The following is a 16,751-nucleotide window of genomic DNA, read 5'->3' as shown; positions in this document are numbered from 1 at the left end:
CCTAGCCCATGTCAAACCCAAAGTAGAACGTGTTGTCTTAAGCCTTTTTGGTTGGCAGTTAAGCCATTATGGCTTGCCTTGTAGAGGGTGTCGTGATGGAGCATTACTTTCCAAATAAGGATGGCTAAATATGAAGTTGGGCTGACAGGAGGCTCTTCAACCAAACTGCTTTCCGAATAACTATGAAAACATCAGAAAATACCTATGAGTAGAAGTCCAATGACTATTGTTGCTGTTGTTACCGTTAAATAACAAATGTCAGATTAGGTTGATGGCAAAGCGAGAGGCAGCTGGGATTTTACAGTTTGACAGTGTTCTTCATCGAACAGTGTTTAGGTAAGGGCAGAGGAGGGAAATTACCTCCAAACCAGTGAAAACTAACCGTGATTTATCTGCTCATGTAAATAACGTGAGTAATGAAATTGCCGAAACTGAGGCTTTAGACAGCCTAATTTACCTTAATATTTTTTAAAGTAAAAAATCTGTAAGTTGCAGAAATGTGCTGCTGCCTCTTTCCTTGGCGGTTGTTTGAGGGAGCACAGTGTGAACAAAGCAGAGTTTCTGTGGGACTGGTTGATGCTGTTGTATGTTTTGAACTGTAGCGACCTGTCATCAAAGGGCAGTTAGGTAAGAAAGCAGTGAAACAGGATTTCTGTACACAGCATTCCTGGGATTTTTATGAAACACCCTAAATGTTTCTGTAACACTTGGGTAATTGGGAAAGGGCTGTAACTCCAAATGTGTCTGACCTGTTGTGCAAGCTGGAGGCATATCTTTAGGAGTGCAGAAGTCATTGCATGATCATTCTCCTACACCTAAGAAAGGATCAAGGCTTTTGAAATGACAGATTGCCTCTCGTGCCGAGAGCTCTCTGTAATGGAGGAGCATGGTGCAGGGTGTCCAGCGTGGCAGAGCAAAGCCTGTGCTCTGCCGCGTTTGCGGAGATGCAGTTGTTGGAGGCTTGAGCTGTTACTGCCTCGCGGCTTCGTTGTGCTGCGTGGCTGCACCAGCATGAGTCAGGTAGTGCTGAACGCTGGTGGTGCACAGCCACAGAGTTATCAAAGCAATCTAGCAGGATTAGGCCTTCAGTCCCTCACTTGATCTCCCTGCTGGTACAAATTGGGTGTCCTTGTCATCAGTGTGCCTTGTCTTTGCAGCAGGGCCTTGTTTGTTGGCCGTGGCACTCCGGTTGTACGCACACTCCCGTCAGACAGCAGCATGCAGAAGGGTACCTTTTTAATTCTTTGTGTGATTATTGCATTCTCCAGCTATTCTGTATCTGCATCTGTAAATCAGTTCCCTTTCTTTTAAAGGCTTGTTCTGTAATAGTAAAGTCTGTCAGTTGTGGTATCAGGTGAGAAAAGACAGATGAGTCCTCTGTTGTTTAGGTCAGATCTTTGTCTCCTACTTCAATCTTTTATTTAGAAAAGAAACCTCACTGAGATTTCTCCTGTGCTACCTTCAGAGCAGTTGGGTACCAGACTGCCCTTTCTGTGATAGCTTAATTTAAAAATCCACTCCCTGTAGGTAACTGAGCAGAAGAGACTTTCTGAGGAGCGTGACATAGGAAGCAGGCTTCCCCAGGAGCACAGGGAGGGCAGGGGCGGTTCACCATCTTCATACACCTTACAATTAATCGTGTGAAGCTATGTGCGTAAGCAAATCTGTGGTCTGTTCTGATCCCTCAGAGATAGTGGTGCTAAGCGCAGACGGTGATGTGATTTTTGAATGGACAAACGTACGAGTCAGTCCCCCAGAGCAGCATGACTATCTGTCCGAACCGTGCACTTTTCAGCAAGGTTGAAGACCTTCAAGAGATGCTGTAATATTTTTTTCAGTGCAGCACAGGATTAGCTTCTTCTCAGCTGTTGCAAGCTGACATAACTCCCATTAAATCAGTGGAACAGTACCGATCTGCTTATCTGATGACCTGATCTGCTCTCTCAGTGGGGTGCAAAGCAGTACAAAAACTTTAAAACACCATCGTAAGATATAAACTGTTAATGAAACTTCTGTTTTTGTGGCTAATAGCTGTGCCTTCCTAACTCTCAGAACAGTATGTGACTTTTTCAGTGTATATTTCTGGTTTTCCTTTAATGCATAATATAGAAATTTAAGTAATTATTTGCATGATCTTGTTACATTTTGTTGTTGGCAACAGAAACCATGTCTCCTGACAAAGTTAGTCTTCGATAGCTTTGGTGGTTTAGATACAGCAAATTAATTTTTGCCTTAACTTCTTTCTTCTGAGTTTTGAGAAGCATGATTGTTTGTTTCCTCTTAGGGACAGACAGCAGGGACATGTGCAATACCTGAAACGCTCAGAGATGTTTTGAAGAACCTCTTTAGCTCAGTTTCTCCATCTGTAGTGTTGAGTACAAGGCCTACAGATATAAAGGAGGTTCAGGTAAGTCTTATTCCTGCCTAAATCTTTTGAGAAGTGTCCTTCTGCTTTGTGTTCTTATTATATATTCATGACTCACAAATGAGTAAGTTTAACACCATTCGGTGATCAGAAACAACTGGAATGCATTCTTTAAAACAACATAGCCTTTGGCAGTGAAGGCTTTGTGATCATCACTCCTGTCTGGCTATCTGTGGATGTTACACCCCATCACACGTCTGCTTCCCTATATTGATGTGACAGAAGTTAAAAGTATTTTGTATTTGCATATGCGTGATCCCTCTTGTTCTGCTTGCTTTTCATAGAATGTACAGAACACAAGCCTTCTCCCTCAGGGCACTAGTCCGCCTAAACCTCCAAGGGCTCATGAACTCAAACTGCTGGTAAAGAACATCACGGTAAACCTAACTGATCACAGTGCTGCAGGTAACGTAGCCTATGCGATGCTGCTCGTTTTCAAGCAGGGTTGTGGTTTTTTTTTCCTTTCGGCTGAAATAATTTGGAAGTTCTGGGTTACAACCTTCTCTCGAAAGAAGGTGTAAGAAATTGCTGTACTCTGAGAAACAGAATTAGTCATGCTTGTACAAAACTGTATATGTTTTGGTTTATTTAAGTATTTAAACATTTTGATCTTCTTGTAAACAAATCCATCATTGTTGAAAACAAATTGAAATGAGCATATTTATAAAGTTGGTTGATTATTTTCTGGATTTTAGTTTTAATTTCTAAAAGTTATCACTTTCGGTGTACCCAAGATGAGGGACTGAAATTCAACTCTCCGTTAACTGCTAGCAATGACATTGGTTTGGTTCGGTATTACCTTATTTTTACAGCTGCTTTTCTTTACTTTTGAGCAATTTGCTGATTTATCTAAAACTCTCCTCCTCTATGTAAACTCTCCTCAAAGGTGGTGTTTTGTTGTTGGGGATTTTTTCCCCCTAATAAAGTACCTCTGTGAGTAGGGAAGGGAGTACCTCTTGCAAGTGGCGAATGAAGCCAAAAAGGAGGTCACTGCCTAGTGAAGTTGCACTGTTGGTTTTGGAAAGCAGCACCAAGCCTGTCTAACAAGTATTGAGACTTCTTTAAGTGCAAGCATGCCTGCGTCACTGATTGGGGCACAAGCAAGCCTATTTCAGATTTTGTCAGCGGAAATACAAATTTGAGGCTCTGTTGTTTATGGTCACTAACAATTCCATAATAGTCTTTTTAATGGAAGCTTGTGGCTGCTAAATTGGGCAAGGCACTAGTTTTGGATAAATATATCCTACTTGCTATACTCCTTTTTTCAGTTAGATGTAATAAGTTTCTGCCCCAGACTCTTGGATAATGTTGCTTTGCTCATCCTGGTTGGAAGTGATTCCCCTGTAACTTTCTGCAGACTGTTTTTTAAAAACAAATTATTTTTATAGCAGTTCTGGAACTCTTTGCAGTGAAATGTCCTATATAAATAAAACTGCTGGAAACTGTAGATTGCAGGAAAACCTCATTCAGTATTTGTTATTACTCTACAATTTTGTAGTGCAAACTGAGCTTTCCAAAAGAGCAGATCATTTCCGCTGCCTTTAAAACTCATGAGATGAGATGGCTTTATGTGCCTACAGTGCATACAACAGAGGATTCATCTTACGGGAAGCCTCTCTGCCCCCTCCCTGAAAATGAGAGGAAGAGGGGACAATTAATGTGCTCTACTTTGGGAACCCAGATATTGAGAGGCAAAATCACCACTTGCTCTTCTAAAAGGAGATGGAGGGAATTTTGCTGGTTCCCTAGCATCTCTGGGAGTGTAAATGCTTTGGAACTGAGTATGAGAAATAAAGCTTCTTAGTTGGGTTCCAGTGGAAGTACTGCACAGCTGGGAAGATGCTAGCTTCTGGACATAGCTTGCTGCCTTTTAATTATTGTTCCCTTCCCTCTTCCTGGCCTTGTCTTGCAGCAATAATTAATTATCCTGTTGTAACTCTGAGACTCAATAAGAGTGTGCAATATTGCAGGCTAACCTGCATAGATACATAGAGGGTTGGGGAGGAGCGGTTTGTCTGTCTTGATCATTATCATCCTATAAACCGTGGGTGCTAGCATGATTTATAGGAGCTTGTGGCTTTGCTGGAGATGTGTTGGTTCAACTGCTGAGTAACCAGTAGCAGAACTGGCCTCTGCTTATGGGCTGTGCCCATTTTTATCTCCTTAGTTTGTGTATGTAAACAGAGATTATCCTAGATTTGGTACTGTATGGTCCACAGTGTATCATCTAGGGCAAAAGTAATTTCTGCTGTTAAGGAAAAAATTGTTAGTTGTGTACACTAGGGTGTGCGGGGCAGAAATGTTGAAATACCCTGTTCAGTATCAGTCGGTCAGTGGCTCTGGTGTAATTTCAGGCAGAGCTATACAGGCGTTTCTGCCCTGGGCTGCTGAGCTCTGCTGGCAGCAAGAGCAGGCTGCAGAGACATATGGCTGGGTTAACAGAAAACTGCCCCAGGTTCATTAACTCAGGCTCGGCGTGATGTGAAAGCAGCTAAACTACTTACTCCAGGGTTAGCTTGGATCCCAAATAAGCTGTGTGTACATAGTGCTTTGTCTCCTCTAATAACCTTGCCAGGCCCGAGCTGCTTCTGTGCCTCAGATAGGGCTCATCCACAGCCCTGATGCACCACCAGAGGACAACTGAGAGTTGGTGATAGTAAATATAAACCTAAATTCTTCTGGAGAACTGGAGGCAGCGTATCTTTTGTTTGCTTTGCATGCAGTCAATACTGAACTTTTTGCCGCTTTCCTTGATATTTTAGAACCCTGGGACTGAAATGATTTCTGATGCTGTGAAAGCCATACAAAATAAATTGTTTTAAGAGTAACACATTGTGCAAACTATTTCCCCTTGGAGCAGCAATATAACTACTCTAATATGTCAGTTTGCCACGCTATCAAATTCCAAGATCAAGGTAGAGATAATTCTGCACCAGTACTCTAAAATGCCATGAACTTGTTAAAAACTGCAGTCCACAAAGCCATTGTTAATTAACACTACTGTTGTCATTCACTTGCTAACAGAAGCAGCTTGCTTTGATGTCCAAAGAAACCGCTGTGACTGTGGCCAGTAGGAACTTCGAAAACTTCTGGTTTTTTTTAAGCAACTGAAAGCAACTTTACTCCCTCCTCCCATCACACCCACACCGCCACCTCCTTGTTGTCTCCCCATCATTTTTGATCTTTTTATGCCTGTACTCTTTTGCTTCATGCCAGAATTTAAATCAGGTCATCATGTTTCACACTATGTGGAGCTGTGCATAGGACAATGATGACCCAGTCTTGACCATTGCCATTAATGTAGATGGTATACAAACTGAGGGGAGGGAAGAAATTTATTCTGCGGGTGGGTGAGGAAGTGTTTCCAATAGTCTGTTCAAAAGAGCAGTATGTAAGGAAGGGGGTTCTTCGCTTTCTTTTGATTAAGTGTGCCTCCTGGGGACGAAATATTAATAACTGGATATTGATTTTTCTTGCCCTTACAGGCAGCACAAATCTTGCGTGTATAGTTCAGTTGAATGACCCTATGCAGAAGTTTTCCAGCTCTGTAGCCAAAAATGCTGTAAATCTCTTTTGGAAGGAAGAGTTTATCTTGTAAGTAACTTACCTACTGAGGATACTTTTATAGTAAAGCATCTCTTCTTACTTAAACTATGTGAGGTTTTTGAGGGAAGAATGGCATTTTGAAATACGTCCGGTCGGGTGGCCTCAGAAATTCAGGATATCTAATTTCACTCTGCATGGTTATGAGATCAAATAGGTCTCTAGATCTTCCCTGGTAGGTATCTGATTCTAGTAAACGACAGCAGTAACAGGCATAATAAATCACCTGTTCTTTCATACAGTGCCAAAAAAAATGTTAGCAAGGTTTTGAAGTCACTGTACCTTGAAACGTGCATTTGAGGAAATCTGATGTCTCTCCCTTCCCTCCCTGAGTGCGAAATGTAAATGAGCAAAAAAATTGACCATCTAAAAGAATGGTGGCTATGATTACGAAGCGAGTGTAAAACTAACTAGATTTTTTTCTGTAGAACAAAAATGGGACTTTTGGGCAGCCTGCACGGTATTCTGTGATTCACACAGCTTCTGTAAACAAAGTCAAAAGCAAGCAGTTCTAAAACTACTTTCATTTCCACTTTCTAGCAGCAGAGCAGAAATATCTGGTAGCTTCTGTATTGTACAAGTTGAGGAAGGGGGAGTCCCTGATGGTGAGGTGGGTCAGAGGGATGTTTCTTTAGTGGCTTTAAACACATGCACAGGCATGCAGAAGCAGCTTCCCAGGGGAGTGGGGTAGAGATGCTGCCATGCAACATACTGCAGATACTGTGTTCTTTTTTTCCTACCAGATTATTAACGTGAGAGGCACTTCATGTGCAGTGGAGTCTCTCAGTAGGTTTCCTCTCCCATCTCTGTTCCATTTCTCTCTCTCTTTCTATATATATATAAAAAAATGTATTTCAGAGAGTAATGCTGCTTGTTTTCATGTGACATTTTTCATCACTGTCTAGTCACAGCCTGGCATCCACTGTATCCATTCCTTTTCTTGCAAAGCAGAGGCTTAGCTTACAAAGAACTGAGTGTGCTTAGCTTACAAAGACCTGTGCCTGTCCATGCTGAGTGCTCTCTTCCTTGAGGAGTGGTGTGCACTTCTGCATGCTCCTCCTCAACTTGAAGGGGGAGTGAGCATGCACTGCACAGATCTTTTTCTGCCTCCTCATTGCAGTCTGCTGGACTGCGCCTGTGAATGTTATGGAGCATGTACTGCAGAAACAGGAGAGCTGAGTGGAAAAGCAACAGGGGCTGCTTGATTTGAAGGAAGGTGCCAGGATCGGTCATCACAAGTTGTACAGGTCTTGGAGAACACCGGACCCCTTTGCATGTGTGCAGGGGGTGGAGATTATTAGAAGTCACTATAGTCAGCAAAGAACAATTGATATTGTAGAAGAACACTGAAAGGCCCCACCCTTTTATGTTGTCTGATGGAAGTGTGTGCAACAGCTTCTCATCCTGCTGTCAAGTGGAAAACCAGATAGGAAGCTCTCTTCCTTCAGACACGCACAGTCCAACAATTTTAAAAGTCTTTAGTTATGAGGACCTACAGTTTTTGTGGAAAGCCACAGATCAGACAACATTATTCTGTGACAGTGTGCTGCGCTGCCATCAAGACTTAAGGATTAACATGCTGTGATTTCTCCTCCACAATAAGGGGGGGGGGGGAGGGGGCAGGAAATGCACTTTTGTAGCAGCTTTCTATTCTAGAGTATCTCAAAGTTCTTCAGCCACTGGATCTGTGAATCACTTCAGCCATCTGTTGGTAGAACAGCATTGATGCTCGGTGTTGTAGAGGAGACATGTTCCCAGCGATTTTGAACAGGAAATTTGGCAGAATAATACCCTTTCCAACTGAAAGTGCAGAGGGAGGGCAGGCAGGATGTGATTAAGTTGACTGGAATTTGGCCTTGACACTGGGGATAATTCTGGGTTTTCCACAGCGTTTGCTGCTTTTCAGAAGTGCATGAGGTAAGCTTGGGAACTTTTACAGATGAGTGATCAGGATTTGGCTGCATACCTTCTTTCAAGTTCACATCCCCCCACTCCCCCGTTTTCTGTCTTCAAAAACAAAAGTACCCATCAGTCTGAAGACCAGTGTACTGACCACCATCTCAGGCTCTGCTTTGGCTTCATGAGAAGAGCAGCAATAGTACCATCAAGGTGCTTCCTTTCAAGTTTTGGAGGTGCAGGAGGGGATGGGAGTGGCAGGGTAAAGCTTAAAACCTGCTGCATAGATGATGTCCCACAGCATCTAATGGAAATGGGATGCCTGCAACCAAGATCACACCATCCTGAAACGGAGGCACACAAAAATAAAATACATATATGCGTGTCCTTAAGGTTTTTGGCAGAACACCTTACTGAGAAGGTTATAAAATCAAGTTTTACTGGAAGGTTCCTCAGTAGGTACCCAGTTTGCTTCACTGTCTCAATTAGAGGAAAGGTTTTGTATCTGTTGTCTAGTCCATCTTATGAAGTACCGCACATGCCGGTAATTCTGCTAATAGTTCATGTCGGTTCTGTCACACAGAAGCTAGTTCTTGTTATCTTGCAACATCCTTGTGTCTTATTTTGGAAAAGTAATACTGACTCTTCTCCCATAAGACTGTAACTACTTTTAATTACTGGCATCTGTCCTGCTTTTGCAGGACACTTTCCTGCTTTGACAGGATACCGCAGATCTTTGAATGGGTTGTTGATTGGACCTGTTCCAGCATCTTGACTTATAAATTTGATCCTGCCAGGAAAAAATAGCTTCTTAGTGCTGTGGTGTAGCAGTTGGATTAGGGACCAACATCAGCTTGAAGGGAAGTGTTTGTCAACTACTGAGGAGAAAAGAAGCCTTTGAAATTTTAGGCAATCAAACTTCTGCAGCAGTGCTGGAGAGAAGCAATCCAAGTTTTTCTGACTATGATCCCTTTAGTCAGTCTTACCTGAGGTCAAAAAGACACTACGCACACAGCGTGCCCAGCCGCCCAGCAGTGCTGCCATGTAGTGCTGCCTGCCTCGATTAGCAAGTTGTATTGCCTGGCTTAGTGCGGGCCAAGAAAAGTTAGCATGTTGGCAACCAGAACGGGAAAGAGGAAAACCTAAGTGGGAAGGAAAATGTGCTCGTCTGCGAAGGCCTAACATAGTTTCCTTTACTTCACAGTGAACTAAGTGCCAAATCAAAAGCATTGCAACTGCAAATAGTAGAAGATGGAAAGTTGGATAGTAAGTATTAAAACTGAATTATTTTGCATGATCAGCTCGTGAGCATTGCTAAATCTTGACATAAGTCCTCTTTTAGTTCTACCTGGCTGTATAGCCAAAAAAGAAACTGTCAGATCTCTGGAGCTGCATTAAAGCATGGATGTATTCTGCTGACTTGTCCTGGTAGTGAAATCAGGTATGCCTCAAGCATGGCTCTAGGCAGACCCTGGGGGGAAGAACAGCTGTGGAAGGGAGATCAGCCAAAAATAGGCAGCCAAACTTGTACGAAACGGCCAGCTTGGAGAAAATTTATAACTTAAGTTTGTGGTTTTAAACTCTGTAAGCGTGTCCTCAAATGTAGGTCCCAGAGTTGAAATCCATGGAAAATCACGGAGGTCTTGGGCAACACTGATTGACCTGGGTTAAGTGCTGGCTATGTACACCGTTACTTCCATCAGTAATCACGGACAGAAGAGAGAATACACTGTTCATGTGTCTCTGTCCTCCTCTGAGTTAAGGTTACAGAGAAACCTTGAGTTTCTTTCTAGACTGTCAACATACTGAGTCTTCCATGTGCTGATGTCTTAATTTTTCAGCCCTCTAAACTTTTAACAGATCCACTGTGAACAATTTTGGTTTCAAGTTAAGCTTTCCAGGTCTTTCTGTGGCTGAAGGGGAATAATGGGTGTTAATCCTAAATCATTCCTTTTCAAGCCCCAGAGGCTGCCTAGCAATTAACAGGTATAAAACACACTAATTCTGATTATATTGGATTAAATACAAAACATGGGGGCTTAAACATTTTTACTACTTGATTCTGTTGTTGCAGTTTGCAGTTAGCCTTCAGTGGCAACAAAACCCCTCCACTGAACTATTGCATTTGGTTTATTTGGAGAAGCATTACCTTCCTAGTGGGGGTAAGAGGTAGGTGGGTGCTGAGACCAGAGAGCATGTTGAGGTGTTTGCATGAGCTTTGTAAACTTGCTCCAAGTACTTCATGACTTGGGCTTTATTGAAGTGATGACACAACATCATAAATTCTTCTCATATACACTGCATATTATTTTGCTCATACAGAGTTCTGCTGTAGCTAGAAATAGTAACTGTATTTCAGCTCTTGGATACATTTGCTTTTTCCTTCCTATGTCAGGTGTAAAACAAACAAAAAAGAAACAGTACTTTTTGACACTCAGCTATTTCTCTGTGTTTTAGTACTATCAGTTATATTCAACTTAGTTCAGAAAAAAGTTTTAAAGTATTGGCCAAAGCTCTTCATACCCAGTGATTTTAAAAAACATGCTTTTACTCATGGTGTCTTGTGATAGTGGATGAAGGCTTGGCCAATAATTTATTAGGTAATAATATTTTATCTAAGCCATGGTTAATAAGTACTATAGCCAAGTGGACTGTGTTTGATTTTTGGTTTTGGGTTACTGTATTTGTTTTCATTTTTAATCATCTAGATATACAAAGTTGTGCAATACCTTGCATATGATCTGTGATTATTGGAGGGATTGGGAAGTCAAATGGAGGCAAATGCTTTAAAAAATTTCTCTGATATGGATGCTATTTTTTTATTTTTAACAAAAAATGGGACCTATATACAGTCAGCAAATGTATATTGTTTCTTGCATAAAGTTTAGTCTTGCGTGTACCTAAGCATCTTTAGTAATGGGTCTTTCAAACAATACCACTAATGTTCCACATCCTACTGAGAGTGTAACTACTAGCCTGGTTTCCTGAAGAAAAAAGTCCCAATTGATTGTACTGACAATCGTCTCTCCTCCCACCTCCCCCCCATCTTAGCTGTTCTTCTCCTAAAAATTTGAGTAGAAAGCTCAAAATAGAATCATATTAATGAAAAGAGAGCTGAGTAATGTGAATGTACAAGAGAACTGCTGAACTTGCACTGAAGTTCAAATTAAGAAAGAATATTCTTAATGATGCACCAGTTTACCAGGAATCCAGAGTGTTCTCTGAAATGAAAGATGTGGGTAGCTAGTTACAGAGATTGTTCAAGAACCTAATAGTAGTATTTCTAGAAGTTTTATTTCCCCCTAAACATTCTGCATATACAGGGAAAAATAATGGCCAGAAATAGTGGCAAATAAGTAATGTTTCATGTCTCCATTCTTTCCTGTTGCACAGTATTAGGCCAGGCTGAGGAGTAGTCGTAAAATGGAAAGAAAGCTCTGAAAACTGCCATGTTTCTGCCCCGTGGTGTAGAACCAGTTCTTGCAAGTTCTTCCTCCTCCTTTCCCATCTTCTCACCCTTAAACATACTGACAGCTCAGATGCGCGCTGATTTTGTTGATTTTATTTCTTCTAGGTCCTTTATCTGCAAAGGTGACTGTACCTCTAGACTTGTTCAGGAAACAACCTTCTGGGCAGCAAAGCTTTGCACTGAACAGCAGGGCCAGTGAGAGCAGCTCAGAGCCGGGGCCCGGGCTGGGATCCATTAGTGCAGAGGTACTACTGCATTTGTATGTTTTTACAGTGGACCTTTTACTTCGGGAAGTACTTGCAAGTGCTCATCTTGTGCTTGGGACTATCACTCGCAGTGCAGTGCCATTTGTGGCCGACTTAGAGTAGTGCATTCCGATTGCACGGTAACACTTCACATGGTATTTGTGTCTATCAAAAGAATTAGCTGTTTGGCTCTTGAACGTTAGTAAAAATGTTAAAGGAGTACTAGCTAGAAATGTTAGTGTCCTTCTTACTTGACTGAGCTTCTAAGGTGAAATTTTTTTGTCTCCCTAGTTCTCTTTTATAGAACCCAATGAATTAAAGACGTGGCAAGTCTCTTCTCCAGTGCCAGCCACTAAGATAGAAAAGGATCGCACTGTGATGCCCTGTGGGACTGTGGTCACTACTGTAACTGCTGTGAAAACCAAACCTCGTCTAGAAGGGAGATCATCTCCACTGAGCACAGGTGAGGAAGTCCACTTCTTCCTGTGTTCACTCTTAGGGTTATCCATGGGGACCAGGAGAAGTTGAGGGGGTGGGATGTAAGGAAAGGACCAGGATAAGACTGGGAGGGGGGAGTGGGGAGGGATGTAAGGAAAGGCGCTGTTGTCCAGACTTCTCTGATGTGTTGGTGTCAGGGGCATTGTTTGTATTCTTCAGAATCATGTTTTTAATTTTCATGAAACCTTGTTCTTACAAGAGGAGTGGTTAATGCTCCTTTTAATAAACACTGTAAAACTTCATGGTAGAGTGCAGAAGAGCTTGGTTTTGGTGGATGGTTTTCCTCATGACAAAAGTATCAGACTCTTACAGTATTTGCTGATGACAGACCATCCTGTGCCTTCTAACCTTGATCTGTATTAGAATCTCTAATGAGGATTGGTGTCATCTTGTGACAAAGGTTTTTTTTCAGCATGTCTTTCAGGAATAGGTTCTCCAATTCTTCTTGGGATAGATGTGAAAGTAAAACCTCTAAACAGTCTTTGTGTGAAGTCTCACAAAGAGCTGCATTCTTTTAAGTTGTTAAAGCAGATGTTTTACTTAAGTGGGTGTGGTCTAGCATATTACAGTAAAATGTTTAAAAACAATAAATTCCTACAATTCACAGGTCTTTTGGGGTCAGGTTACCATAGAGCATGCATTGAGAATTTGTATTAAACAACTTTCTCAAACACTTATGATTTGAAAAGGCTTTAACATTGGTATAATAAATTCTTACTATTTTTATAATAAATGTCTTGAATAGTCTAAATAACCAAAAAACTTGGTTCTCAGATTCTCCTGTGAAAACTCCAGTTAAAGTAAAGGTGATTGAAAAGGATTTCTCTATTCAAGCAATCCATTCTCATGGTGCTCCAGTCAGCAAAACTTTATCATCTTCTGATACAGGTAATAGAAATGTTCAAAGCTGCTAATGAGAATATGTCTCTCTCTGCTGCACATGGGATTAACGTAATCCTGTTAACGTAACAGCAAACCCACATGGCTGCTGCCTTTCAACAGGCTCTGAGATGTTTATGTTAGCAAGTACTGTGGTTAGGGATATAGCAGTCTTGCAATAGAAGTCTGTTTTTAATTGGTGATTTAAATTACTAATTTTCAATAAATAGCAATGAGCTGTGGTTTGGAGAGGGGAAGTGACTGCAGAAAAGCCAGACTGTCTTTTCTCTTACTTTTGAATGAAAGATTCCTCCTTTATAAAGGCATAGGGGACACTGCACAAAGTGAAAACCCTGTGAAACTTACCTCTAAGGCTTTTGTGAAGTCCCCTCTGTGTGAACAAAAGGCAAGAGGCTGGACTGATGTAAGGCAGACTGAATTCTCTTCCTAGCCCTGCCACTGGGCTTTTTCGTGCTAATGCAAATAGACAATCTTGCTGTGCCTGTTTGTCCACCTTTCTAAGTCACCTGGCACACAGCTGAAGTGCCTTCAGAGTGTCAGGTGGCATTGATAATAACTTTAATTATAAATTCACTTTGACTGTATTAAACCTGATGTTGACTCTGAGGCATTTTGCCTTTTTGGGTTGCAACTCTAAATCTTCAGCATATTTTCAGTCCTTTGCGTAGTCACCATTTGCTCTTTCTCTGTTGCTCTGTAGGCAACAGTAATGATAGATGTGACCCAGTCTAGCTGCAAATGGCACATGATCTGGAGTCCAGTTTTCTTTGTACAGATTTGAGTGGAGATGGGACAATCTGGAGATGATCTAGACTACTCCTGGAACAGTCAGAAGGCTTGCTGAGAGATAGAAATGTATTGGCCAAAAGACAGAAATCTGGGGAAGAGCATGAACCAATAACTGTGAATAGCTGTAATAGCACTTGAATCTGTCCCTACCTCTAGACTAAGAAGTACTCTGATACCATGAAGCAGCATGGTATTACTAAGCCAATTTGGGAAATGTTAAGATAGTGCTAGACTTCTGAGTTGACTCTCTTAACTGTTTACGATATTAAAGATACAAAGCACTTACTGGAAAACTCATCTGAAGACAACTTAGAGCACATGGATATGGACGGTGTTTTTATGGGAGTGCAGGGGAAGTTCTGTGAAATGTTTATAGAATATAGCAGGAAGAATTAGTCATTAGAACAAAAGTTTAAGCCAAATGAAAGAAATACAAAGGAGCATTTGGTATGGCAGTAACTTAGGTAGTAGTTATTGCAAACATCATGCCAAAATAGCAACAAGCACTATGGAAAAGATGCTGTGGCTGTGCCATAGTTCTAAGTGATGACAACAGTAAGAATTAGCAAGTGCCACTGATGCTGTCCTGGATGCTCTCAGCTGTTCCTGGGGGCTTTGCAGTGGCTAGGGAGATGGAAAAGTAGAGGTTTATAATGAGTGTGCAGACATGCGTGGACACCTCGTGCAATACCCCTTGTGCACAAATGCTCTGTGTGCGCAAGTTCCAAAAGTATCCGAGACACTTGGTGCAGGATAATTATTCAGGCCTTGTCTTTTATTGCATTAATGTCACAGTAACAAAAGACAATCCTCAGTGTAATTAACACTGGTGCTACTCCTGCCTGTATTCTTTTGTTGTTAAAACTCTTAACAGAAAAGCCCACCTCAGACAATTAAATATGGGAATTTTTGTCTTGTTAACTTTCTTAGCCTTGTTTGTTCCTAAGCTTGACGAATTTGATTAGTGTGTATTTGCTGTGCCCAAAGTGCTTGCATACTAGATGCCAGAAATGGCCATGCTTAAAAATAAACTTGTCTTTGTCACTAAAGAGCATTTTATAAAGAAGGTTTTGTAGTCCTATGCAATGTTTGGAGGAGAAAAGGAGGTGCACTTTACAGGCTTTGGAGGCAACTTATAAAGAGCAGAGTGACTGCCACTTGGCCTTCCCTATTCTATCATAGTGCCATAGCAAATCTGTAAATGCCAAGCAAGGATGTCTGGAAAAAGAGCAAAATAGCTACCTGAAGAAGTAGTAGCACATGCCAGCTTTGTACCGTGTTAGAACTATGGCTCTTCATGACTGTGATACCTGATGCTCTACTCACTGCTTCTGGATTATAGTCACCGCAGTGTAGCAATGCATTGAAATAATTGGATGTTTTGTCTAGGCTTCCAAAACCTCCTGTGTGCTCAGGCCAAGGGTTTGTAAGTGCAACTTAGGTACCTTTTCTCAAAAGAATGGGTAACAGAAGGCAAAGACCCAATAGCTGGGTAGTGAATTGGAAGATATTTTGGTATGCCTGGTGTTTATACCATTTCTGCTAATTTCTTTGAATTTTAAGTCAAGAACAAACTCTGCCTCTCTTTGCTCCGTTTTTTCCTGGTTTTCTTTCTTCCCTCTGAAATAATGCTTTCTTTTCAGAACTGCTGGTACTGAATGGCACCGATCCTGTTGCAGAAGCAGCCATTCGGCAGTTAAGTGAGTCTGCAAAGCAGAAGCTGAAGTCTCCTAGAAAGAAGAGCACCATGATCATATCAGGGGTGTCCAAGGTAGAGCAGAAAACACTTACATTTAATGCTTAGTACTGTAAAGTCTTTGCTTCACTGAGTGCGACATTAACTTAACATGCGTTCTGCTGTCTCCCATTCAGCAGGATCTAGGTCTGTGTGCCAGTTTGTTTCAATAACTGTTTCAGGTTAACCCAAATCAGGATGGGTTTATTGGGGAGGGTGTTGGTTTTCGATTGTTAGATTTGACAGCCTGACTGAAAATGCATGGTATCCTTGGATGGTAGTGGGATGATTAGGGATCTGGGAAAACAAATTTAGGTGAGAACAGAGGATTAGTACTTCTCTGTGTTTCTCCTATGCAAGGAAGATGCACAGAAAAAGTATGAAAGATTTTTCTGTTTTTTTCAAAGTTGTTAAAACAAAACACTCTGAAAAACATCCTAGTCCTCTGGGCTCTGTTCCAGAGGGAGGGCAAACAGAAGACTGTTTCTCACATGGTATATAGCATTCCTCCAGACTTTCTTCATCCACAGCCTCAGTCTCCCATCTGGTGCTTGGTGCCTGCCTGTAGTCCTTTCCCTGCAGGCTGCTGTATGGACATTTGCTGTCAAGTCTTCCTGTTATGCACAGGACCCCTAAAGAGCTCTGAGTGAAAGCCAAGTCAGTGGGCATGGGTCATGAGATCCCCTCATGACCACTGTCTTGTGCTGAGCGGGGGGAATGAGGATCAGCTGCCACAGTGATGGATGTATCTGCTTAGGAAATGGGGGCACTGGGACTGCGTGGATTTGTATTTAGCTGATATAGATGCCAAGAAATCCTTCTACAAGATGAAAGATTTGATGTTTATTTTCTTAAAAAGACAAAAAAATTATTGTCTCTGCATACTGATACTTCATTACAGCAGCACATGTGGGAAAGAGTCCCGTTATTAGCAATGGGGCCGGGGATAGGTGGGAGGCATGTACTTAATTTTTTTTTTCTCCAGTCAGTTTTTTTTCTCCAGTTCAGGCATGAACAACATTATTAAAACTTGGCTACATGCTCCTCTCCTCTAGTGGAGCTAAGGAAGCCTCACAGTGGCTTTCTCATAGCCCTGAGCAATACAAGTAAAAGTGTAAAGAAGAGAAAAGAACTTTTGCAGGGAGGCTTGTTTTTTTCCAGCAGAGTGGCTTGTGTCAGTGTCGTCTCTTA

The 16,751-nt window shown here is 41.7% G+C and overlaps 1 protein-coding gene across 2 annotated transcripts in view; it reads left to right on the top strand.

Moving 5' to 3' along the window:
• C2CD2 (C2 calcium dependent domain containing 2) overlaps nucleotides 1-16,751 on the top strand; it is a 43,442-nt gene that overhangs the window by 15,860 nt on the left and 10,831 nt on the right. For both annotated transcript variants that reach the window (XM_072846969.1, XM_072846959.1), the window contains 8 exons: nucleotides 2,285-2,407; nucleotides 2,710-2,830; nucleotides 5,911-6,019; nucleotides 9,129-9,190; nucleotides 11,499-11,638; nucleotides 11,930-12,101; nucleotides 12,911-13,024; nucleotides 15,469-15,596. In XM_072846969.1, the coding sequence (XP_072703070.1) occupies nucleotides 2,285-2,407; nucleotides 2,710-2,830; nucleotides 5,911-6,019; nucleotides 9,129-9,190; nucleotides 11,499-11,638; nucleotides 11,930-12,101; nucleotides 12,911-13,024; nucleotides 15,469-15,596 (969 nt within the window). The remainder of the gene's footprint in view (nucleotides 1-2,284; nucleotides 2,408-2,709; nucleotides 2,831-5,910; nucleotides 6,020-9,128; nucleotides 9,191-11,498; nucleotides 11,639-11,929; nucleotides 12,102-12,910; nucleotides 13,025-15,468; nucleotides 15,597-16,751) is intronic.

The sequence above is a fragment of the Ciconia boyciana genome, chromosome 1 (genome assembly GCF_034638445.1).
Source record: "Ciconia boyciana chromosome 1, ASM3463844v1, whole genome shotgun sequence".
Taxonomy (NCBI): Eukaryota; Metazoa; Chordata; class Aves; order Ciconiiformes; family Ciconiidae; genus Ciconia; species Ciconia boyciana.
This window is presented reverse-complemented; position numbering and strand designations above follow the sequence as displayed.